The 27,636-nt window shown below is 40.0% G+C and overlaps 1 protein-coding gene across 2 annotated transcripts in view; it reads left to right on the forward strand.

The window, feature by feature from the left end:
• LOC124142650 overlaps positions 1-26,961 on the forward strand; it is a 31,624-nt gene extending 4,663 nt beyond the window's left edge. Inside the window, exons 2-15 of one of the 2 annotated variants that reach the window (XR_007219547.1) lie at positions 9,292-9,360; positions 10,824-10,921; positions 14,072-14,167; positions 14,601-14,729; positions 16,036-16,329; positions 16,786-16,930; positions 20,666-20,882; positions 21,815-22,499; positions 22,705-22,885; positions 23,646-23,763; positions 23,908-24,087; positions 24,346-24,382; positions 24,827-26,322; positions 26,726-26,961. Coding sequence is in view for 1 of the 2 variants with exons in the window: in XM_048390474.1 (XP_048246431.1) it covers positions 9,292-9,360; positions 10,824-10,921; positions 14,072-14,167; positions 14,601-14,729; positions 16,036-16,329; positions 16,786-16,930; positions 20,666-20,882; positions 21,815-22,499; positions 22,705-22,885; positions 23,646-23,763; positions 23,908-24,087; positions 24,346-24,382; positions 24,827-25,128 (2,551 nt within the window). In the remaining variant the exon portion in view is untranslated. Of the gene's footprint in view, positions 1-9,291; positions 9,361-10,823; positions 10,922-14,071; positions 14,168-14,600; positions 14,730-16,035; positions 16,330-16,785; positions 16,931-20,665; positions 20,883-21,814; positions 22,500-22,704; positions 22,886-23,645; positions 23,764-23,907; positions 24,088-24,345; positions 24,383-24,826 lie in introns of both variants that reach the window. The other variant, XM_048390474.1, reaches the window with a different exon arrangement.
• Positions 26,962-27,636: the final 675 nt, after the last annotated feature.

A 27,636-nucleotide genomic window follows, 5' to 3' on the forward strand; every position in this document is an offset into this window, starting at 1 on the left:
GGTTGATATTGTCCCAGGCTAAGCCAAATAAGTACAGGTTATACTGCACATGGTTAACAATACTGTACATTTGTGTTGCTTATTGCTCACTGTGACGTGTTTATAACAAACTGTACATTGTTGCCCCTGTACATTGGTGTTCCATGCTGTACCAGTACTGTCCTCAGTGGCGCTATTACCCATAAAGGTTCATGGTATGCTGTAAAGTGTCAACTGCATTGTACATTTGTGTCTTAGTGGCGCTATTAGCCATAAAGGTACATGGTGTACTGTAAATTGTAAACTGTATTGTACATTTGTGTCCTCAGTGACGCGCTTTTAGCCATAAAGGTACATGGTATACTGTAAATTGTCAACTGCATTGTACATTTGTGTCTTAGTGGCGCTATTACCCATAAAGGTACATGGTGTACTGTAAATTGTTAACTGTATTGTACATTTGTGTCTTAGTGGCGCTATTACCCATAAAGGTACATGGTGTACTGTAAATTGTTAACTGTATTGTACATTTGTGTCTTAGTGGCGCTTTTACCCATAAAGGTACATGGTATGCTGTAAATTGTTAACTGTATTGTACATTTGGGTCCTCAATGACGAGCTATTAGATTTAATATAATATAATATAATATTATATGGTTTACTTTAAATTGTTAACTGTATTGTATATTTGAGTCCTCAGTGACGCGCAATTAGCCTTAACGGTGCGTGGTATACTGTAAACTGTTAACTTTATTGTACATATGTGTCCTCAATGACACGCTATTAGATATAAAAGTACATGGTTTACTTCAAATTGTTAACTGTATTGTACATTTGTGTCCTCAGTGGCGCTATTGTACTAGTGTAGATAGTCGATCATAAAATGTATAACACTATCAGACATTATTCTTTGATCATCTCAAGTTGTTATGTAAGTGCAACAATCGTTAACAAACATTAACCTGATTTTACATCATGTTCATCCACTGAAACCATTAACTTTATTCCCGCATGCGTCAGAACAGCAAGTCGCTGAAAAGTCTTCTCAACCAAAATCATCTTATACCTGTACCATTATCAGATATTGTGACGCAAAAGTCATGTAAGGTGATTGTGAAGATACCTACAATGGACTCATGTAAGTGAATCATGAAGATGATTTTGGGTTTTGCTTAAAATCAAGTGCCCAAAATGTGTAGAAATGTGAAGGAGAATCTACACAAGTGGACCAGTGCTGATTGACTGAGCGTCCGATTAATCAACAAACAATGGGCAGCCCAAGCAGAGGCAGTGAAGCATTGAGTAGCTCTGTCAGCGAGGATGATGACCTTCGATACGCTACACAAAGTGTGGATGATATAGACAATGACATTTTCAATGAAGTACACAGACGCCTTGGACAACAAGATAGAATTTCTTTTGAAACTGAACTTTTGGACATATACAATGATGATGAAGAAAAACTAAACGAAGTGAGACAAAGTCTTTATGACGTAGCCAAGGATACTCGACACGATACCCCAAATGGATATCTACCAAAACGTGTACAAAGAGAACATTCCAGGAAGTCTGTAATTGAGAAATATGCGTCTGATGTATATTGCCTATATGGTTTTATTACACACACAATCCCCTCTCATATACTGGAAAAACAAGTACTCAGCAAAGGCAAATCAAACGCACGTCCCACCAACGTACCCGGAGATAGTCTATTGGATACACAAAGAGGTAATGATCTTTTGACCCTAATCTATGCCAAAATGATGGAAATGCGGGATTCTGTGTGCGAACATAATGCCAGCATGGACAGAAGAATTGAAGAATTACATAACAAATTCGACACTGAACTCAGGAATATGAAGCGGACCATCGAAGAGAAGAACAGCGACCTAATAACAGCGTCAAGGTAGATAGAAAGGTCTAAAAACGTAGAGCTCAAGCTACGTGGAGACGTACGGATACTAGTCTCTCAACTACATGAGAAAGATTCACGGATACACCACCTTGAAAGTGATCTGAAAGACAATATTAGTAACCTAACACGAAAAACCAAAGCTATAGACGGCAAAATAGACACAGTAAACACTCGCAACAAGCTTATGTACTCTGAGGCAGTTAGAAGCCCCCCGCTACTCAGAACTGTGAGCTCCTGTGCACAAACAGGACATGAGGCTGACAGTGTTCTGACCAGAACAGCAGAGACCAACAAAACTAAAACTCCTAGTGTTGTGGACATTACTATTAACCACGAGAGGAATACTATTGGGGACAACACCGAGAACGACGAGGGCGGCGACAGTGACACTACTCAACATGACAGAGCCAGCGATGACCATATCAGGGATGTTGGATATGATGACGTTAGCCATAAACAACACGAAGACAATGCTCAGAGATCTGTGAGATTCGACACTGAATGGTCCAGAGCTTTTAGAGGTGTTTCACCAAAATTTAAAACAAAAAGGTTTGTGCTATCGTATGTTAGAGCTGATAAACCACTAAAAACAGTGCAAGATGCCATATGTGAATATGCTAAACAACGTGGCGTCCATGTGAGTTACGTTCGTTTATTGAGGCACTGGGAAGGCTACAATCACACCTACACACTGAGAGTGAACATTTACAGTAGGACAGCAGAGCAAGTTACTGAGAATGAAAATTTCTGGCCGCCAAATGTAAGATGTCGCGAATGGATACCACAGTCACATAGAAACAGCAATGGCGCACGCTAACTCATCTAACATGATAGCATTGAATACTTGCCTAATACGTATTACCATGCTAAGTATAGGAACATGGAATGTAAGAGGTGGGCTGTATTGTCGCCAGTGCTTAGAGAAACTGGCGAGTGACTGTGATGCCCTTGCAGTGTGTGAACGCAGTGATAGAACGCAGAGCTGGGTTGACTGTCTAAATGATAAGTTTGACGTCGCAGCTAAGGTTAAGGCTAACCAGAGAGGATGTAGAGGGGAAGGCGGTGTGGCGATTTTAGTTAAGAAAAATATGTACAGGTACACTGATATATGTGAATGTGAGTATGATAGTGTTGTAGCTGTGAGACTCTCCCGTCCCCAGTGTGCTGATATGTATGTAGTGAGTGCTCTGCTCCCCTCCACTAATCACAACACAGTAGTGTATGAGGAGAGTGTCAAGGAAGTGTTCGACGTGGTTGATGAGCTATCAGAAAGCAGTTATGTTGTTCTCTGTGGAGATTTTAATACAGATCTTGTAAATTACCCATCATCCCCTCTCTCCACTGTACAACAGTCATACTTGGATACAAGAAACATGATACGATCATACAACTGTGGTGTCACTCAAGGTCATCTCAAAACATGGTGCAACAAGGCTGGAACACAGTCATCTCTGATTGATTATATTTCTTGCCAGATGCTCTTCAATCATCTGTGCTGACGACCTCTGTCAATAACAACATCGATTTCGAGATATCGGATCATTCACCAGTAGTGGTATCATTCCTTAGCGATGCGTTCTTAACAGAGCAAAAGCTATGGACTCCCCCAACTTACAAATGGCAGAAGGCGAATGGCCTTGAACTGAAGATGTACTCATCTGAAGTTAACAAAATACTTGGTGACACCCTTCCAGACGTGACACATGCTGACAGCGATATGGTGGAATATTACTTTGATGATATAGTGAGCTCTCTCCACACGTCAACAGCAAAGTACATCCCAACAGGATACTATAGACCATACCTTCGACCCTATTGGAGAGGATCTAGTCTAGACTACTACCACTACCAGATGCGTCATGCTAGACGACAATGGATATCTCAAGGTAAACCTAAAGAAGATGCACATGGCTCTTATAAACAGTATAAAACAGCTAAATGCAACTTCCGTCGACAGAAAAGAAAAGCCGAACGGCAATGGGACAGACACAAGTATACAGAGCTGAACTCTGCCTGTGAAGTGGACATTGGTGAATTTTATAGAACTGTCAGGAAACAGAGGAAGACTAATGTAACATGTACATCTCTACAGTATAAAGACAAGACGGCCAGCACACCCGAGGACATGTGCAATATGTGGACTGATTACTACGGAGATCTGCTGTCTCCTCTCGGTAGGCCTGAGTTTGAAACGGACTTTTATGAGGAAACAAAATCAAAGGTTTGTGATATAGCAAACAGTAACATACCTGAGAACGATCCAATCCTGGCGACAAGTATTGCATCTAAAGAAGTAAAATCAACCATTAAGAGGCTGAAAAAGAATAAGTCTCCTGGACAAGACTGTATTCCTGTAGAACACCTCTGTAACTAATGCTGACAATCTTCTGTTTAAACATCTGGCACACCTCTACAATATGATGATCAGTACGTGTTACACGCCTGTCATGATGATAACTGGAACTATTATTCCCATCTACAAAGGGAATAATAAAGATAAATGCAACCCAGCTAATTATCGCGGTATCACTCTAACATCCGTGATGGGGAAGGTATTTGAGAGGCTGTTGCTAGACAGACTGGAGTCCTACATCAAATCTATTAATCCTGATTTCCCACATCGTCTCCAGTGCGGCTTCCGGAAAGAGCATGGCGCCAGTGTTGCTACATATGTGTTAAAAGAGGCTATTTCCTATTATCAAGATAGACACTCAAATATATATGTTGCCTTTCTGGATAACGAAAAGGCCTTCGACAGGATATGGCATGTGGGGCTGCTACTGAAACTATACAATCTTGGTGTGAAAGGCCGTGCATGGCACATTGTTCGTCAATCTTACCAAGAAGCAAGTGCTTGTGTTAAATACAATGGGAGGACAAGTGATTTGTTCAATGTTCAACAAGGAGTAGGACAAGGTCGCGTGCTCTCAGCATGGATGTTTCTAGTCTATATTAATGACCTGATATCTCAGCTTGATAATCTACAATGTGGACTAATTGTTGGTAAGGAGCACATCCCAACGGTAGTACTGGCTGATGACACTACTGTTGTGAGTACGAGTGTACATGGACTGAATATGTCTCTTGATACTATCCACCAGTATGCTCGGCGCTGGAGACTGACGTATAACGCGTATAAGAGCTCTGTCTTGTTTTTTTGCAATAACAGAAGACATTGTAATAGACCTGTGTTCAGAATTGGAGATGTGACAATGAAGATCCAAAGCGGTACGATTTATGCCGGCTCTCTGATACACACGGAAAAAGCAAGTGAACGAACTACTAGGGCTTGTGCTAAGGCGCGACAGACAATCAACTTCTTAAGAAATGTTGGTCTTAGAGCTGGAGGATTGAGCCCAGTATCTTCATCGAATATCTGGCAACGAGTGATCTTCCCCACTTCCTTCTATGCATGTGAGCTCTGGCCCAATATCAACAACCGTGAGATCAGTGAGATGGAAACCCTACAGCGCTACTTTGCACGACGAGTCCAAAACCTCCACAGGAGATCCTCTACAGCTGCTACAACCCAGGTTCTAGGATTGTGGTCAATGCTGGGCAAGGTGGAGAAAATGAAGCTTCTCTTTCTGGGACGACTCTGTAGAGCAGCATGCACAACCATTGTGAAGCCGATTTTCTATCTCAGACTATCCCCGTATGTCACCACTCTCCCACACAGTGCCAGATCCATAACACATGATCTACTGAATGTGGGTCAAAAGTATGGATTCTCAGGCCTCTTAGATAAACTAACCAACTCTGGGGAATTTCCATCTAATAGTGTATGGAAAAGCATGGTCTGAAAATATGAATTGGAGAAATACTTTGCAACAACGTCCAGACATGCATACTTTTAGTGCTATCCACACCCGCCTTGCCCCACATCGTCTCTGGTCTCTGTGTGTATGGTATGATATTGCTTCCCCCCCCCTGTATATGCTCTTGTAAAGCTCGGCATATTACCTGTAACGTCTGGACTGTGTCTTATCTGTAACTGTGAATGTGATGACATTGTTAAGCACCAATTGCTTTAATGTGATGGCCTAATGAAACAGAGAAATGTGCTTATTGAGTCTCTATTTGACAATATTAGCCTTGACACCTATCTCAGACTTGAGGGACACGTCTAGTGAGGCCGTCAAGATTCTGACATACCTCGGTGCCATTACAGATGTGGTCCAGGACATGACACTTGACAGCTGGGCAACATTCATGAGTATCGTGGCTAAACATGTCAGCTCATGGAACTTAACATCCATATTGTATTTGTGACGCTATGTCACACATCATGTAAATACAGTTTCATGCATCACTTCACTACTGCTTACCCAGCTCGATCTGTTGTATTTATATGTATTTTGTCATTGCCGTTGTCAAATAATGTAATGTAATTGTATGTACTACTCTCCAAATCATTGGGGGAAATAAAGAGTATTCATTCATTCATTCATAGAGGATTGTTTTCTCTGCTGTGCTTGAACACTCACATTCCGAGCGGTATAATCTCTTACCTCGACATTTGAAAAACATTCCTTTTGTCATAATCATTCCAGGGATTATTTTTACACACGCGATTCATTCAATACTAATCATAATGAGTGTGTAAGTGAGTGAGAATGATTTTACGCCGTTTTAGATACATTCCAGAAATATCACGCAGGGACACAAGAAGTGTGCTTCACACATTTACGCATATGGGAAATCAAACCGAGGCCTCCTGCAATACGAGCGAACGCTTTAACCACTATGCTACCCTACCGCCCCACACATTAAAATGCGCCCAATTGATATATGTGTGACATTTCAAGCGTGTCGATAACTAAATAATGCATATATTTACATTGTGTTGGTTATTTCAAGATGACATATTGATACTGCTGTCGAGTGTAGGTCATTGTACTTATAATAAGACACCGAACCCAATGCCGAGATATATTCCTTGCAGCTGCATGTGCTATATGTTTTGTGTGAACAGTTAGTTTCCCAGATTCGCCCAATGGTTTGATCTGTTATGTCACATTTATGCGTCTCATAACACTACTGTGTTGCCGCTCAGATGGTTCCAATCCATATTGGCAAGCTGTAGGTCTCAGTCAGTTTGATATAAAAATACAATTCCACTCTACTAACTTACAAAACTTGTCAAAATCACAACTTAGATGGAACAACTGTACCTTTACAAATGATATTAATCTCGTATGAGCCCAAATGTATGTCAAACCATTAATTTTAACAATAACCAAGGCCGGCGCACTAAACTTAGATGCTTGCACGATTGATTAATATTACTGCACACATATGAACACATTTGTTTTTACTTAAGATTAAAATGTCAGATGATGATCAGTGCACTTTGTTTTGCCTTGCTAACGAAGGAAATATTTTACGTTTTCTGTGAATGTCGCTTTGTTCAGATATGTTTGGAAAGATCTTCTGACTCGGGTAACAGGCAACGGCTCCTCTGTGTTAAATATTTGTATTTGGATGATCATCAGTTTGTATTATTTGGAATAAGGGAAATTATCATGACTGAACATGTATTTGATCTCATTCTGTTACTTGCTATTGTTTCGTTTGTAAGTGTAAATTTAATTTGAAAAAAAGCAACGACCTTGAATCATTTTAAGCATGAAGTTAAACAACGATAGATCAACAAATTATTTTCAACAAATTTTTCAGAGATAAAATATTAAGTTTAAGAGATAATTTGCCAATACTTAATCAATATTTTCGCTCCGTTGTGTTATTTGTAATGATCAGGTTACCACATTTGTGTATTTATATATTTTCATTTGGCTTAACAAATAATGTCGTTAATTTAACATATTTTCAATTGAAAACCAAACATATGATAAGAGATATAGTTTCTGTTCCACTCAGTGTACATATAGTCCTTTTCCGAAGATTTTCAAACGATCAAGCCTCCCATCTTTGTCAACAACAACTTGTGGCGATAATTCAAATTTAAACGCTGCTGATGTATGCTGCTAAATTCTGGAAACGAACTTCACGTGACATTTTACCAGCGCTTCTATCATTTGCAGTCACTGACAATCACCATAAAAATAAAGTTACAACACTCGCTTCTGATATAACAATTCCCAGTGCAGTAAATCTTTGAAACAGAATACAGGAAGATATATTATTTAACTGGAAGTGCTTTGTTATTAAGGTAGTTAGAGGCATTGGACTTTCTGTCTGTTATAACGAACTCAAAGGGACCACTAATTTTAGTTCGTTATAACCGTAGTTCGTTATAAGCATATATACAGCATAACTACAGCAAATAGTCGGGACAAAAAAGTAAGTTCGTTATATCCGTCAGTTCGTTATAAGCGTGTTCGTTATAAACGTAGTTTACTGTATTGATGTTTAGGGACTTCGACTTCACACCGAGTAACCTTCACCTTAATTGTAATCCTGTCATCTGCAACCACATTACTTGTGGCAAAGATAGGGAGTGGTAATAATAGGTCTCACAACCATCATAACAAGACCTTCCGAATAAAACTATTTACTAGTCATTTCACATTTGTAACAATCAATATATATGATAGGTTAGGTTAGAGTTGATCTGAACTGATTGCTCAAATGACTATTAGTTTTCAAGAATTAATCCGAAATGTCCTTATACTTGTAACCTTACTTCAAAATGTAACCTCTAGTGACCTTGACATACCTTGATGTGGTGACAACGGAGGATGTCTGCTTACTTATCACATATATATTACGATTTCAACTTAAAAACGAGCTCTTAATAAGATAAATATATATCGACCATAATTGTGTGGTGGTGATTTGTTTAAATAGAACAGTTGCAAATTCAAAATTGAAAATTCAAATCAATTTCTGTAAATTTCTGAAGATTAAATTTCATACATACATATTTTTAAGAAGGTAAAAGACAAAAGTTTGTAATTATTTCTCTACCTCCTAGTTTCGCCAAATACCGAAATGCATGCCTCAATGGTGTGTTTTTGGCTTTATTGCTACTTCTACATGGGCTTTACAGTAACCTCAACACAAGTTGTCACATTAAAAAAGGTGCTGAGAGTACAAGGTATTGTGTTCTTACTACTGACATGTTTTGCAAGCACACTTAATTAGAGTTTAATACCTTCGTTTACTTCATATATTAAACACAAGGGCTTTGTCCACGGTTCTTACGTTTTGTTCCACTTTATTCTTGTTGGATTTCGGAAATGAACTGTTTCACCTACCTGTTTACCCGTGAACTATGGACGTGTCACGTTCTTTTTCTGCATGCTAGCATTTCTTTATGGCGGTTATTTGTCGATTGTCCTGATGTCTTCGTTTTAGTATATTGCTTTCCTTTGGATATCTACGGATTTCGACCACGTTGCTATTTTGTTTAACGAACATATCTGTCCTTGCAGTAGTGTATGTTCACGAAGAATCTGCGAGTACAGGTTGGAGTATCGGTGTGCGTACAGAACATGGAGAGCGTAAGTACAGTATTTCGTTAAATATATGACTAGAAAACACGTGATGTCAATTCCAATGACGCAACTTTACTAGAGGTTAACGCGAGTGTGTTTTGGGATGGTAAAGATCCTGTATTAGGAATACACATTGTATTAAGCTTGCCTCAGCGACCTAAATACATAGTATTTATTTCTAATTCAGGATATATACCATCCCCAAACACACAAGCGTGAGAACCTCTTTATAATTAGTCATTCATAATTCTGTCGCGAAACTCCTGTTCTCATCTCTATCTAAACACGATCTAAACATTACAAAGTTTCCTGGAATGTGCGCATAAGTATATATACTTCAGTACAGTACAGTACAGAACAGTATATACAACAGTCAATATAGTTCCAACTGTAACCTGTTTCTTGGCGTAACTACATAGATCTGGAGGCAAAATAACAATTGCCTACTCATATTGTTTCAACTTGCCTTTCGCGGCATTCCTGAGCTCCGCCCGCAAGAGTAACTACCCTTTACCCTAGTCTATGAGACGTCACGATAGTTAAGTCTCTCTGTGCTGTCACAACGTTACGAAGTGCAAAGTCAGATGTACACACAGCGACATATTGAACCAAGGTAACAATTCGAGCATATTTCGGCCAAATCCAACTGTCTCAAATTGGGGGAAAAGACTCAAGCCGCAGAGGTCTCTAAACACAGATATGGAAACGGATCCCACTGGACTAGTGTCCTTCCTAAATTGTTTCGCAATTTATATCTCCAAAAATGCCATAACTTGTAAATGTCCTAATCTACGTCCTAGTTATACACTTATTTTCAGTATCGTAGACTACTGTTTTGATAATGATCACAATTATGCCGGTAGTTTCTCCAGATTCACCGATGGTTAATTCCGACTCTATCGCTGATTGACAAGGGCGGCGCCATTTTGTTTGTAAACACTAAAAGTAGTACCTACCTCACCTTTCATATTTGCATCTTTATCCGTATGTGATCCAAACGGATACCGTTTTCTCCGCTGGCTTTATTCCATCGAGAAGTCTACTAATCATATGATAAAAGTTAAAGATCTTATGTTTTGTGAAACAGTTTTCTCGTGGATTTACCATGCATTACAATGGTAATTATGTTTAGGCAGGGAATTTCATACAACATCTAATATAAAACACATATTATAACAGCCGGTATATCAATGGTACATCCATGTCTCTCTTTTGCGTCATATCAAAATACGTTAAATATGGTACTTGATGCTACCCTGCTCGATAACGGCTGGAAGTCAGTATCATGTGTCTGAGTGGGGTATCCATGGTGAACTACGACATAGTATCTCAGTGGGGTAGCACTATTAAGCCTATAATTCCGGACTGATACAAACAGCCAATCACAAGGGCGTGCTGACCTCATGGTAAGTGATCTTACTCTGAATGCCACGTTAAACCCCAGTTAACCTCACCTCATGTCTCTTCAGATGCTGCTATTATAAGCGGTACAAAGTGCCGGACTGTCGGACTGTCTATTTCTGCTGCCCTGGATGGCGAGTTTCCACCAATGAGAAATGTGACGTGGGTAAGTTCAGGGTTTAACATTATCAATGTTAACATACTCAGTTATGTATTTTTATGTGAAATCAAAATTGAAGTTGATCATTTAAATCAAAAGTAATCAAAATAATCCTTTAATCATGAAGAATGAAATTTGGCGTTATCTCCCCTGGTGTAATACAAGGATCTGATGAAATAGGTCATGGTCGTTCCGATTAAGAAATGGGCAAGGCCTATTGGGGCAATGACTGTTTGAGGCATTTCCATTTCTCTTGATGTAGCAGTTTATACGAAATAGGTCTTTTCCATTGGACGAGAGGTCGGTCACATGACCGCGAAATTGACGTTCATAAGAGTATAAACGACACAATTTGACTTTCATATGTTTTTCACGAGACCGTGCTCTTGAAATGACGTAAACACTGACGGACTACTTCCACATTCCTGGAGGAGCCCCTGGGGATAAATACAGAAGCGTTACTTCTCATCATTAGGACCCTTTAACCTTGAACTTCGCGTTTTAGCATACATTGGGATAAGTCAGAGAGTTTGTTTGCATGTCCATTCAAGGATATCCTCGCTACAACCCATCCTAGAGCATAAAACGAAAGGAAAGCACATCCAAACAACCGTAGTGTCGACTCGATCCGCGTCTAAACGACTGTGACAGTCTTCAGCAATATATGAACGTACCTTAGTATCTATACTGAACCGCAAAAGAAACGTCACCCCAAGTAACATTGCATGAAAAGTTGCCATTTAAATATCTGGGTAATTTGTGTCAAAGTTTCCAAAATTTAACATTAACTTGTCCGGAAAATTAAATTTGATGATAAAAAAACAAAGCAGATGACAATAAAACCGATCGCCCAAACGCATCACGGCAACGGCCATGGTAACCCGATGCACGTGAGTTCCGTGCAAAAGGAAATGCACAATGACTGTCATGCGTTCCCCCATTTCTAGCCCTATAAAATCCACCCAGATCGGATGACATTCATTCGTTATTGAATTGCTACCATATGCCAAGATTGACAAGAAATCAGCGACACCAAGCCCTTGGACGATTGCAAGTTGGACAAACCGCACGGCAAGTAGCCGATTCATTTTAAGTCCACGTACGGACCATAAACAGGCTCCAGCAACAGTACCAGAACACCAACACTACAGGTGACCGACAACGTAGTGGAAGACCAAGGGTTATTACCCGACGTCAGGATCGTCAGATTGTGCGACAGCATCTTCAAGATCGCTTTGTTACTGCTGCGGAAACTGCTCGACAGACCATGGGGACACACCAGCGACACATGAGTGCGGACACCGTGCGTCGTCGATTGACGAGCAGACACCTTCACTGTCACAGGCCACACCGAGGACGCATTCTGACACCACGTCATCGCCGGGACCGTCTTCAGTGGGTAACACAGCACCAGCATTGACGCCACCAGCAGTGGCAAATAGTCCTCTTCTCAGACGAGATCCGTTACTGGATGTCAACGGGAGATGGCAGAGAGAGTGAATCTGGCGACGCCGTGGGAAACATTATTCGGAGGCTTGTGTTGTTGAGAGAGACTCGTGGGGTGGTCCGAGCATCATGGTGTGGGTAGGAATTGGTCTTGCACAGAGAGTCGGCCCTGTGGTCTTCCAGAACATCGGTCCAGGGAGATGCAGTGGTGTCACAGCAGCTCGGTACATTGATCAAGTCTTGAGACCACACGCCATACCTCATTTGGCACGAGTTTCAGCATGATAACGCCCGTGCCCACACTGCGAGAGCAACAAGATACTTCCTCCAGCAGAATGGCATCAGAACCATTCAGTGGCCTGCCCTCCCGATTACGATCCCATTGAGCACCTGTGGGACGAGATTAAAAGACGTTCTAATGACGTCCGACCAAGGCCGACAACTGCAGCTGAACTGCGTCAGGCGTTCCTCAGACTGTATGCTCAAGTGCCCATGGCCTTCATCAACCGCCTCATCCATTCCATGTATTGACGTTGGACGGCAGTCATCATGCACATGGCGGACACACGAGATACTGACTTGTGATGCCATTTTCTCAGAGATTAGTTTTGTGTTACACTCTAAGAACATTTGACACTTTAATTTCAACCCTGATTATCAGTTTTGGCAAGGTTATTTTCATCTTGTTAATGTTTCTCAAAGTATGTTAACAGTGTTTGGACAAATAAGGTTTCTCATATATCTATCCATGGTGACGTTTCTCTCGCGGTTCAGTAAAATTGACACACCTTTACAATCACCGTTCAGTGATCGGCCAATTGATGAGTGATGACAATTACTTGTTATAGCCACAAGTTCACTAATAACTTCGGAAGTATCTCCCGTTACGTTTTTCGTGTAGGTCATTTTGACGTTCTGTACTTGAAGTAAATGTATTACGACGCGCTGTTATTCTTAGAAGAGCTGACTCAACTAATGAGGTTATTATTTGAGTACATTTGTTGTACAGAAACTACAAAAAGTGTTCCTGTTGAGAATGTTGAGCGTACATGAGCTCATGTCACCTCTCGTTTTGCGGAACTATTTTATTCCGCGATACACCTGGTTGTTGTATGGTTGTCAATGTAAACATGAAGTCACACGTACTAAATATAATTGTGTATAAATCAAGGTCTACATCCTTTGAGGTAAAAATAGTGACACAAAAAATATAAGAATTGACTTTCACTTTGTGTTAGTTCATTTAGAGAATGAACCTTCACAGAGCGAGAGGAAAACTGTATGGTACATAGGCTACTAGTATTCAGGTTTCCTTCCACACCAGACGCATCATTATAGGATATGACTGTAATAAAGCCATGCAGGAAATTGAGTACACGAAATCTCGGAGCGAAAGGGTGGTGACTGTCGAGTCTCGTTCTGTCTTCAAGAAACTCTTGTCCGCTGGGTTAACTTGTCACCATCTTCGTTTCGGCTGTGTTAGGAAATGACATTAAAGCTGAAGATTCGCATAATAGTTTTTGTTCTGAAATATATCTGCATGTGTGCTGGGATAAAGTATTCAATGCAAAGAAATGCTAACAAACTGTAAGTCGATGGTGTTGTAGGAACTTGTGGACATCGCGTTTATTATGCTTGTTAATCATGATGCTATCCATGAAATAAATAAGAGGCATTACTCACTAACACAAATGTATTTAAATGCCACAGCAATCTGCAACCCCCCATGCTTGAACGGAGGTAGTTGTGTAACCCCCAACAGGTGTCAGTGTGGTGATGGTGCTGTGGGACCAACGTGTAACTCGTGTAAGTAAATGTAAAAAAGACTTTTGAGGTCGAAACGTGTATATTATATCCTATCCATACTCCTCGAAAAAAGTTACTACAGTAAATCTGTCATGGCATGACTGAATAACTAGATTTACTATTGTAATATGAAAGAATCCCATGGTCCTCAACGGGTTCTTAAATAGAATATATGTGTACATATATACACAAAAGTTTAGCCACATGGGAAAAATGAAATGATTGACGTCTGCGTTTTGAATTACAGATGTTCGAAGACGGTTATCAAATGCAAAATTGCACCAATAAGTCCAAGGACATTAATACGTATATATTCTGTACCTGCAGCAATATCTTCTTCAGAGTTGTTTGGATTAAGTTTCAGAACTGTAATGGGTGATATTTACACTGTGTTCACATTTTGTTATAGTATATATGCTGTTAACACTTTCAGTGGTGTGCAACTATCAGCGGCCCTGTTTCCCCGGGACATGCACCTCTCTCGGCAGCAACAACGTCAACTGTGACTGTTCATCAGGCTTCCGGTCTCCGCCAAGTGGCCCTGGCGATTATTGTAGAGAATGTGAGTGGTATATATAAATATGTCTCAATTATATGTTGCAAAATGCCGTACACGTTAAAATGAAAACGACGATTATTAGGTATTTAGGTTCATTATTTGAACCAGTTGAGAGTATGTTCTACATAACCACATTTACAAAAATCTGTTGTCTGTTCCATATTCCCTTAGTTTCTTTATTTCCTCTAAAATTTGAAAATGTACAACAGTCCATCAATAGTAGAATATTTTGGATGAAAATTCCCCCTGTAAATTTACAAATAGAACTTACGCATAAGATAAGAAATTTATGAAAATATTTAAACCCTAGGCAGGCAATTCGTGATTAAGTATTTCAATAAATAAAAATAGTTGATTTTGAGATTTAAAGGCGAAATTTCCTTTTTAGGATTTACGTTAGGACTTTAGATCTAAATAATACATCTAAAAAGGCCAATAAAAAAAATACCTTGTAGCTACGGATAGCCATAGATCTGTGTCCAGTGCGTTCGGCCAGGCCGGGATCGTACAGTCTAGTAGCTAGCTGCTCCCAGTGAATGGTTGGTAAAAAATCCTGCAATACAAGCTTGCTTGAAGAGTTTGGAAACTGTTGCACGTAACGGGTACTTCCAGACGGGAACATCGGCATACCGGACACCTTCCTTGCAGTGGTCGGAGGTAAAATGCGTTGCATTTACCATTGTTGGCCCTGAAATATATATTGCATACATGTAAAATAAGATTTTGAAATCGGGATTCAAATCACATGAATTTTAAAAATTAAGTGCCGAAAACCAACGCAATAAGTTACAAGAATGAGACACTGGCCCAAACTGTGGTACAATATGTACTATGCGTTTCTATAGATCCAGAGTCGCCACTGTAAAGACGCCATAATGTCCTACAATAGGAAGTCGAAGTATTGTGCCGCGGTAGACAGCACGTCACAGGACGTAATCGACTTGTGCTGTGCTGACGTCAGTGAATTATACAACCCACTTTCGTAGTCATTGTACAATCAGGCATTCCGTCTACAATATATTGCCACACTTACTTTGAATTACTTTTAATCTAAGAACATCAGCATGTCATCATGCAACGCGTAATAAGTTACAGCAGTATTTCCTATTGCCTACCGGTCGGGTTTGAGACTGAACTGCTTTCAAATAATACTGTATTTTGCGGTGATGCATTCATCAACAAAATTGAACTTTAACATATAGTCTATACCTCTTGCGGTCTAATCAGAATGCATCATTCTGAAATACCGTAGTATAAGCTGTTTTAGATGGTTCCAGTTAACGCCAATCATGGTCTTTAATGTTTAAAGTGGAGTCAGATCAACGACCAGTTATCTTTGAGGTGCAAGCAAGATTTGGATTTTGGATGAGAGGAACAGGAAGAACGCCCATGGAAAAGTATTCATTGTATGTGGACTCGACAAACTCCACCGATATTGACTTCGTGTGGACAAACAGGAAAATGTTCAACCAGTTGAACATCAATGCATCAGCTCAGTATATGGCTGAAAACATCACTGCGTCGCCATTCTTTGTCAAGGATTACGGACTTGGCATTGCTCGTGCTGAAGCTCGTCTGTATCATGAGAAAATACCTTACACAGGTATGTTTGGTTTGTATGTTTGTTTGCTTGTTGTTTAACGTCGCTCTCGGCAATATTCAAGCTATATGGCGATGGTCTGTAAATAATCGAGTCCGGACAAGACAATCCAGTGTTTGACATCATGAGCATCGATCCTATGCAAATGGGATACGATGACATGCATCCACCGAGTCAGCGAGCCTGACCATCCGATCCCGTCAGTTGCCTCTTTTGACAAGCGTAGGTTTACCGAAGACCTATTCTAACCCAGATCTTCACGGGTCATTTATGTTTGGACCTACACAGTGATATGATCATGAAGAGTCATATTCATGATCTGGTATACATGTATATAATGTGATATAAGATGTTGTTCTGAGGATACTGATTTATATATATGATGAAGTTGCTAACTTTCCAATCTATCAGGAGTATGAAGATGCACACATGTACATTTGAGAAATGGATTGATTACAGGGTCGTATTTTACAACGGCACAAGTCAGCCTTGACCAGACTATACCCTGTGAACCTGCAGTCTCGAGTGGACAACCAACTGATGAATCCTACATCTGTGATATTGACAAACCCAATTATGACCGATCTCTCGAAAATGGCGACAAGTAAGTTTCATTTGTAAAGGGGGTTGGAAGATACTTAAGGATTGAAGTTGTATTTGTTGACGTTCATCAGCTGATGAAGACAGTGCCTCACGTGAGCAAATTCCATGATGCGCGAAGCGAGGACAGTGCCTCACGTGAGCAAATTCCATGATGCGCCAAGCGCTTCATGGTAAATTTGCTCACGTGAGGCACTGTCGTCATCGGCTGATGAACGTCAACAAATACAACTTCAATCCTTATATTGACAGATACATAAATCATAACAAAACTATCCATTAAAAATCAAACTTTAATTATTTAAAGCGAACTATATTAACGTGGAGAGTCCGTCCCCAACATTCCATTTGTAGTGACATCCCTTGGTTTTACAAACGGTAGAAAATGGCGGCTACGGAAATGTCATTCACTTGAAATGAACACCCAGAAATAGTTAATGTTGGAATGAAATCCAGACCCAGCTGATGCTGTAAATGGATTGGTATTAACATTCTGTGAACTTTGGGTGTGTGTTTGAGTCATACTACGGCTGATGATAATGGGGACTACCGCTTGAGGTGGCACAGTTGGATTCCCCGAAGCAATACACGACAGTGTGGATCTCAGTGATTTCTTTTGGTAAGTCGAGCATTCTCTGTTATAGCTTCGAATGGATGCTTCATTTCGGTGACCCGACACATATATTGATCTGTCTTGCCTCAAAACCCACATCATTCATGGCCTGAATCGATGTCGTCAGTTGTACTGATGTTATTTTTAGACATAGAGGAATTCCCCAAAAGTAGTTCTGTATGTCTCCGCTCGATTGACAACGTAATCCCGTCATATACTGACGTTCATCGGGAAATGAACGACAGTCAGCTTGGTAGTGTTCACCTGGGCGAGGTCACCCGCTACTGTCAATCTTTTATGACACCAACTGTGAAAAGCTGTAACCATATAAACTGAACACACGTGTCCTTTGAGATTGAATACAATGTATATACTACCAAAACATTATACGTCAAACTGTGTTGAAATAGTCAGAGACTATATTGCGTGAAGGCATGTGCATGTTTAATGAACAAAGGTCCGTTGTCATGTACCACACAAGGCAACCAAACAACATGTGCCCAACAATCACTTAGATCACGCGTCAAAATTAGAGTATCTGACAAGAAATGAAATGTAAAAGAATCACGAAACCAAATTCATTGTATAAAGCAACAAGTCTCAGGAGCGCGTATGTGATACACGTTCCGATCACAGCTTTGCACCGCCGTCTGATGCTCCTAATAAGTGTCCAGATGGTTGCCAAGGGAAGATTGTACCATTTTTCATTAAGGGCATTGCCGAGTTCCTGTAGAGTCGCCATGACCCTCTGTAGGGTATGGAGATCGGTTCTTCCACCGCCACTTAAGTCATGAATGAACCCCCTTCAGAGCGGTTATGTTCAGCTGAGATGGAATCCTGAAATCTTTCTCCTTGTCGACTCAATACTCGGGCACGATGATCAGTGAAGTCTTGGCAGTATCTCGATTCATCAGTGAAAGGTACTTGAGCCCCATCTTGCTCTGACCAATTGACGTGAACTCCAGCCCAATCCGAGCATATGCCTGCCTGTGATGTCGGGTCAATGGGATGCGAATGCATGTTCGCCGAAAATGTTGACTAGCCTCAAGATGGGGATATCGCACTGTCTGAGTAGAAACGTTAACGCCACTGTCGTTCCGCTGGACGCTTCCGAGCTTGGTGGCAGTCTTAAGGGATGACGTCTAGCTGCAACCAACCCTGTGTGGTGGAACTATGTCCACCACCTGCCTGTCGCTGCGTAACTGATCCAAACGTCTGGTATTGATTCCATGCCCTGCTGACCACACTTTGGCTGATACCACAGACGTTGTGTTGACCCAGTTTCCAGCGTGCCTATGCATGTGCCTAATTCTTCGGTCGTCAAACGACGTATTTGACGTCAATGGATTATAAGTGCATTCAGTTGTTGCAATCCTTAGTAGCACATGTTGTTGTGCTCTCTAATAATGATGTGCAACGATTCTGTCACAACCACCAGGTTTTCAAGCACCTCGTGATCATCGTGCCCATGACTGCATGCCTCTGTCCGTTCATCTTGAAATTGAGATCCTTTAGGGGTTACCCAGTCACTGCGTCAATTTTCACCGATTCGTATTTTACAAAGTGTTCTGCGACCATGATACCAAAACATAAGAAGAAGTAGAAGGGGCATATAAGTCTAGATTTCAGAATTAGAATACATGTGTGGTGATATAACAATATGACATTATTTTTTATCCGTTTATCTACAAATTAAATCTTTCACTCTTGGAAAGAGTCACACTGAAAGAAAATACACATGGTAAATTTCTTTTTGAAGCAATTACATTCTCAATTCTAAAAGACATATGGTTGAGGACTTTGCGTGTTTGAGCACGTATAGCCTACACAAGTACTCTCAACAATATTTATTATACCTGTCATAGCATACTCAGAAAAGGGTTATTGTATGTTATTCTAGTAGTAAAGTAGCGAACAAGAGTCATGCTAGAATCCATTCTTAAGTATTTCAGTTAAAACAATCAGTAATCTCTACGACAGATTAATGTTCATGGACATAAACAGATAAGTGAACTGTTTCGAAGATAAGTGAACCACGCTATAAAAGATACCTTATCCTCAGATGCGTTTATACGCTGTGGATATACTCAAACAGATTTATGTGCCGTAATTTTATTGGTTAAAGAGCATTGTCAATACGAGTTCATTTACGTACCATTGTGAGTGAGTGAGTTTGTTGCTTAACGCCGCACTCTGCAACATTCAAGCTACATGACGGCGGTCTGTAAGTAATCGAGTCTGAACCAGACAATCCAGTGGTTGACATTTTGAGCATCGATCCACGCCATTCGGATCGATGACATGCATCAACCAAGTCAGCGTGCCTGACCACCCGATCCCGTTAGTCGCCTCTTACAACAAGCTGAGTCGCCTTTTGCGGCAAGCATGGGTTGCTGAAGACCTATTCTACCCCGGATTTTCACGGGTCACGTACCATGGTAAATATAGAGCCATGGTCATTTCCATATATTAAAACGACATGGTATTCGTCACGGCATCATTAGATACTGTATTCATTCTATTTTGATATATGCAGTGTAAATGATATTTTACAGAAAAACTGCGTACGCATGTTTCTATAGTGTGTTATCCATATGTTTGACTTATTAAGCTGGGTGGTTGGGTGGTTTGTTGTTTAACGCCGCACTCAGCTATATGACGGCGGTCCGTAAATAATCGAGTCTGGACCAGACAATCCAGTGATTGACATCATGAGCATCAATCCACGCAATTGGGATTGATAACATGCATCAACCAAGTCAGCGAGCCTGACCACCCGATCCCGTTAGTCGCCTCTTACGACAAGCATATTCGCCTTTTACGGCAAGCATGGGTTGCTGAAGCCCTGTTCTACCCCGGATCTTCACGGGTCGACTTATAAAGGAGGGATATGACATCATGATAACATCATGACATTTGTTTTCACAACGGTTAGAGGAGGCGATTCTTTGGAAGAAATCGCCGATTACATATTTATATTGTGGACACACAGTCAGACTTGTCGATGGTATTGAGTATCTGATAGCCTGAGAGTTAAGGATTCAGTTCAGCTGACATTGCTGAGCACTGAATACGTATTACCCGCAAATCTGAAAACACCATGTTTACACCCTGACTTCTCTTCAGGTTGACCATTACATTCAAAGTGTGGAGTGGAGGTTACCGACAACTGAGGGAGTTTACTGGAAATCAGTTCGTTGATCGACAGTTTCAAAACTTTATAGGACAAAATTCGGAGAAAACCATGGCTTACCGTTTTGACTTCCTGACACCAACTCACACATGTCTCGAAATAGGATCGAGGTGTACTTCCGTCTTTTCATTGGATGATGATATCACAAAGGTATGAATGATAACAAATTTTTGAATTTTAGGTGTATGATATATTGAGTTTGCATGTTTTGTTTGTTTGTTTGTTTGTTGTTTAAGGCCGCACTCTATTAGTAATATATCGAATTTCATTTCTTGAATTAGAAATGACAGCCGTTTATTGATTAGCGCTTTCAACTATTATGTACGGGCCTCATCAGGATATAACTGACTGTTATTATGTTATAACATTACATTATTATTACATAATTATAATGCTGTTATATGATAATGCATGATAAATACTAACACAAAATACCATGTCATTCACGGGGGACCAACTCTGAATGACATTTGCACGGACACTACGTTCTTTATAAATAATACTATTGTTAAGTTACGTTATACTGGTATATGTTGGCGTAAACAATGAGTACCTAGTCCGTCACAGGTTAGTTTTGTTTTTAGGTACTCTACCTTTTTATCCAAATGACCAACAATGTTACCAGGGCGAATATTGTATTGGCCCAATTCGTTCTGCTCTCAGAGCAGATAGAAAAAAATGTCCCTCAAACCTTTCTCTGTTATATTTTGACGGGGATATGTGTTCACGCTACACTACCCCTTATGAACATGTAGAGCAGCTTCAAGTGCTACTTTATTCCACTCGAAACATATAGTAATGACATAACCGACATTCATCATGTGTTCTTTCAAACTGCATACTGTGGATAATTCTTACAGATAATTTCTGCCAACAAATGAGTGCAAATTTGGAATTAAGTATATTTTTAATAATTTATAACTTAATGGATAAATATGAATGGAGTGGTGTCGATGTAACCTTGAAGTGCGAAATCTAAATCTGATAATAGTGGTTTGTATTGGCTTATAACACCTGTGTTCTTCATAACGCATATTTCACCTGTTTTTGCTTGTATACATGTATTTACAATTTCACAATAGGGTTCTGTCATTCTCCGCTGGTCCAACTGGACTGACGTACCGTCAGGCATGCATCGCTACGCCTGGGAGGTTTTCCGGCTACAGGTGGATGAGAATCAGGTGCTGAAGGAGTTTGAACCCTTGATGCCCATACATGGTCCTATTGAAGTCAATCAGTCATCATCTGCCTCAAACTCCTTCCAGGCCACCTACAGGCCTTCACAGTCTGGAGTTTACTCCTTCATCCTGGAGGCCTCAGACAAGGCCAATAACTCTATCTTTGTAAGAAGGATCGCCATATACGACCCTGTTTCTAGTGTTACTATAGATGAAGGGGCAGATAACCGACTTTACATATCATCCGCTGATCCTAGAGGGGGATACAACTGGCAAGACGATCCTTCTAGACCCGTCACGGTCACATGGACCAACCACTTTGTCAACCTGAGGCATGAGGAGGGCAAGTGGTTAAATGAAGTCCTTGCCTACCCCCCACAGCTCGAGGACTTCTTGAAAGACATCCCTAAAGACTCCGGACAGGATGACCACGAAGGACAGAGGACAGTAGACGCAATACCAAACAGGAGAGGTGTTGTCAAGTTTGAGGTTGTTGTTAGGAAGGACAGTAATGGTGGCAAGAATCAGCAGGAACCAACCTCAGGCTGGGTGGATGTCGGACTCAATGAAACATACATTATACCTGCAGGTAACTTTTTTTGTCACAGCATAATATTTGTACAGCTCAAATTATCAGTGTGTTTTTTTTACAACAGTTTTTAGCAGGGCATGATATATGACATTCAACGCGCATAATAATCGCGATAAATGTGTTATCTCAGAAAAATTGTGCTTTCGTATCAAGTAAATATCCTTCGGTTCTGAAATAATGAGTAAACATGTACGATTTATAGGTTCACACGGAGCTCCATTGACGAACAGAGACACAGTGACAGTTTGGGTGAGAGCTACAGATGTCCTAGGTAACACCCGGGTAAATTTTACCAGGGTTCACTTTGATGATACACCACCTGAAGTCGAGCAGCCTGTGTTCCGGAGGAACATCCAGACCAACAATGTTCCATTTAGTTCCACGTGAGTAGTTGCATACATACTCTCCATGTTAACACCTTTGTGTTGTTTGTTGGTCCACCAGCAGGACACATTGTTCGTCGCCTGTTTTGTGTCTGTTCTTCTGTTCAGCTCCGACTATTGATGATCTTATGGAATCTTCCTCTCAGACGCAGGATTGTCTCGGAATCGAAACCATTTGTTGATGTGAAGTAACTCACATTGATTAGATTTCTTTTCATTCCGGGAGGAGATAGTTTAAACATATTCATACTTATAAAGTCTTAGAACATTTAGAACCACCATGTGACTTCAAATTGTCATTGGCATTGGATTAACTTATTTAGTTATTGTTAAATATTCTACAATTGTCTGGGCATCTGCATCCTTCTCCCAAAGGTGATAATTAGGTGGGATATACTTACAGTTAACAAAGAGATTTGGTTTAAAAAAATCGTTTGGGCGATCAACTGCACATAACGTTTGCTATTGTGGACTGTTTCGAATATTAAAAATCCTTCATCATACAAAATATTTTATATTACTGTTTTTTGCCTTTACAAATAAAAAACGATTACAATCATATGAAACCATGCCCTTTTTAAATTTTTTCAAAATGTCGTTATGGCTGCAAAAACGATTCCGTTATTTTTCTTAATCATTTCATATTACATTCAGCTCACATTGACCGTTCCTGCTGAACAACAGTGCCTTGATCTTTCGTTTTGTCTTACGGCTTTATTCTAAACAAATAATCAACAATGTCTACATCCTTTTATTACAGTGTTGAAGTCAATGTTCGGGATATGCAGAGTGGTCTGAAACGTGTGAACCTTTTCGTCAGGAAAGTGAGCAACAATCTAATGATTGTTAATGAAACTTTGCCTCTCAGAACCATTGATGTAAGTACATATAGTGAACCGTTGGACACTTATTGTTCCTCAAAACAAAATTTACCTTTGAGAGAACCGTTTCTCATTTTATTGCTTCTTTATATAAAAAATGGTCTCAAATGCAATTGCCTTACAACACAACTTTCTCCACAGGCGTGTGACAGCTTTTCAACGTGTTACTGTACCACCGTCAATCCAGTCTGCTTCAACAAGACACAGTTTCTGCCCATCAGCAACTGCTGGTTAAAACACCCAATGTTGGAATCACAGACGGTGACAATGGACATGGATTTTGTGAACATGGCGGGCATCCATACAACAAAGAGCTTCACTGTGAGTGTGGTTAATATCAGTTTTGGATGCTGGACAATTGATAATGATACAATTGGTTCTATTTTGTGACATAAATAAAGGATTTTGAGATTATGCAAACCAACACGATGTCCATGTTCAGGCATACAATACAATTAAAAATGAAATAAATATTTAAAAACAATATCATAGTCTGATAGTGACATGTTGTTTCATAAAGTGTTAATTTGATCCAATATTTGCTATGTTCTATTAATGTGGCACTCATCTTTATTACAGGTGGATAAACTAGATACACTGAATGGAACACAAGGATGTAAGTAGGGTGTTAATGTGATTGCGATTTAAGGTCAACATTTTGTTTCCAAGTTAAATACAAAGGACGATGATTTACTGTGAATAACAGTACTATGACAGCGCGCTTTTGAAACTCACGCTACCTAGCGACAAAAAGTATGTCGGATGAAACTCCTATTTTGACTTGTTTCCGTGTTTGTTCAGTTCAACTTCAGGCTTTCCTTTTCATGTTTGTGTGACGGGTACCACTGGTAGGACAGGATACTCTCACCCTATTGCGAAAACCTGTTATCATTAATATTTAATAGCGTTTCAAACACATGCTTAGGGAATAGTGGGAATCGTAGAATGGACTCCATTACTATTTGAAAGCATATTACTCAGTATTATGTCAATGTCTTGGACTCGTGATGGTGCCAGTATTTATGACATATCTAGGTTTTCTCCTTTTTATTCATCTCAGCGCTAGCACCTGTAGACGTGACTGTCACAAAGACAGAAACGAACTTAGTGACGCTGACGTGGAAACACTCCCCTAGTTGTTACAGCCGGACAGAGATGTGGATCAACTACGAGGTGAATGGACAGACGGTGACGACCCTAATGCACAAGACAGCCACCTCCCACACTCTGGTCGGCCTCCAGCCAGACACAACCTACACCATCGTGGTCATCTCCCAGTATGGGGAGTTCAAGAGCAGGGCTGTCCCGGTGACCGCCACAACAGGTAATAGTTTTAGTGTTCGTGAAGCTTTCGAAGAATAAACGCAATGCATCAGCCACCTCTGTGGTCTTCCAGTCAGGAACAGTCACTACTTTTGAACTCATCTCTTACAACGGGAAGGTCTTTTCGTTCTGTAATGTTAAGAACCCAATATTCTGTTCTTCTGCATTGCTAACCGTGATTTTAAGTAAAGATACATGAATAAACGTAATTAATTAATACATTTGTGTTTACTGCATATGTGTCTAGCTGCTCACATATGGAGTTAAAGGTTTAGAAGTTCTAAAACTTTTAACCCAAGTTAAACAAATTGTTATATTTTGATAATGGTATCATAGTTTACCGCTGCATGCGATTGTTTGTGCATATATATTGTCAGACTACCTGTTACATATGTTTGTGTGATCGGTGCGTTTGATGGTCTGTAGAGCATGTGTGTCGCTGTGGTTAAAAGTGAGTGTTTGGTCTGTGAGATATCAGCTTTCAGCTTGGGACACCTTACACTATCCAAAGTGTCAACATGCAGCTGTGACGTTTACGACAGTTAACAATTCTATTTATTGTAAAGTATTACTTACATACGAATAAACTAAAATCCCTCTTAATTCAGTCTTTTGATAATTAATTCATATTGTGTAAATATTTGTAACCAAATGATGCCATATCTGTTATTTCTATTTTCAGCATATGGATATACAGATGATTTCTTCACAACATAGTTACTCTATGAAGGTGTTGAGGAATCAAAACATGTATCTATCAAACGCACTTATGAACTGGAATATCACTTCTTCTAAATGGAATATTGTTCCCAATAACAAGAAGGATGTAGTACTTTTAATTTTTAACTACATTACCCTGTATCTCTAATGCGATTTTATTATGTTATTAATGTTTTATTGGTAATCGATGTTCAAAATGGTAGAAATAGATTGATAAAATAGTAAGATGTATTTGAAAACCCTCTATACATTCACGCTATACCATATCATCGCAGAGAACCGAGCATTGGTCCAAAGCTGTGTTTCATAATTTGCATCCATCACTGACATATTTCAGGTTAATTCCATGTTTCCAGTCAACGTGATAGGTGTCATTCTTAACACCATGGGTTTGATTTCACTGGTCCAGATCTTTCAGAGGGGATATCAACTATGTGACATGTCGGTGGTGGATAGCCGGATGGGTGATGGGTGCCAGGCAATTATATGAACGCTAAGCTGGTCGTCAACCTGGTGAACAAATCTTGTTAAACATTTTAATTTTTGAACTCTCAGTACAACAAAGAAACTATGATTAGCTCTCGTCTGCCCTCTTCATGTCCATATTTGCTGGCTGCCGAACAATTTACATTGTATATTCCGCTTTTATTTGGCTGAAATACTGTAGTACTTTTGCAAAAGTATTTTTTAAGTTAACTGGAGTTTCTTCACAGAAGAAAACGCCTTTGTCCAATGATCAGTTGATGATCAGGAATGATATATGTCCTCTGGAATACTGTCAATCTTTGACACTATGTTTTGTATACACATGGCATTATTTAACATAGTTTTGACTTGATATCAAATATGCAATACTCGTGTACAACATGCTATATATGAGGAGAAATTGACTAATGTAGTTGCATTGTCTTTCCAGACCAGACACGACTCCCAGTGCTACACAACTTTAGGCCAATCTTGTTGTCTTGACTGCTGCAACAAGCACCGGCAAGATAGTGACCGATGGGGCTCTGACAAGAATATTATATTGACAAATGCACCGACTAATATAAGGATATAATTTGGGGATAATTATCTATCTCTTCTCCATTTTGTGATATGACAAGCATTTACCTCCAGCATTGTTAGTGCAAATAAATTTGTAAAGACACATTCTTATCGCCTTGTCCTTAATCCTAAGTCTTGGTGTTGATATCACATGTAGCAAATCACATCATTCAGAGTTTAATACAGCTAGAGTGCAGAGGAAGTGGAGGTTAATGTAAACCTAGTCATTATTGACAATCCACTGTCTGTCAGTTGATGACTATTGAGAAAACGAAGAGGATTTGAGCGAACAAAAAACGTTCCGATGAATAGTTACATCACAACAACCAGTCATAGTTTGTAAAATAAATATGCACACCTGACAGAGCAGAATATACGCCGCCAGCTCAGGCGACTGAAGTTGTATATGCGCCTTGAGTCTGGTGAGATAACTGCCAACGCTCGTCAGGCGCCATTGCATGAACCCTCAGTCCCAACAGTAGCAGACCATCAATTGCAAATGGACGTTTGCGTTGTTCTCCCCAAATTACCTGATGCAGTTGTCACTGATGACCCACTGATGGGCTCCCAAAATGAATTCCCTTATGTTGGCCTTGAAGTTTATGAGTTTTCCGCCTCTTGTTTTATAATGAAATCTGTGATTTACCGCTCTAGGAAGGGAGGCTAATAAAACGATGTAATCAATCATTAAGACAGAATCAACTTAAAAAAATGACTTTAGTTCTTTTACTCTCAGTGCGTACTGTTCTTTGCATGACATTAACTGTTGCACATATACCA

Source organism: Haliotis rufescens, unplaced genomic scaffold (genome assembly GCF_023055435.1).
Source record: "Haliotis rufescens isolate VD_foot unplaced genomic scaffold, xgHalRufe1.0.p SCAF_10, whole genome shotgun sequence".
Classification (NCBI taxonomy): domain Eukaryota; kingdom Metazoa; phylum Mollusca; class Gastropoda; order Lepetellida; family Haliotidae; genus Haliotis; species Haliotis rufescens.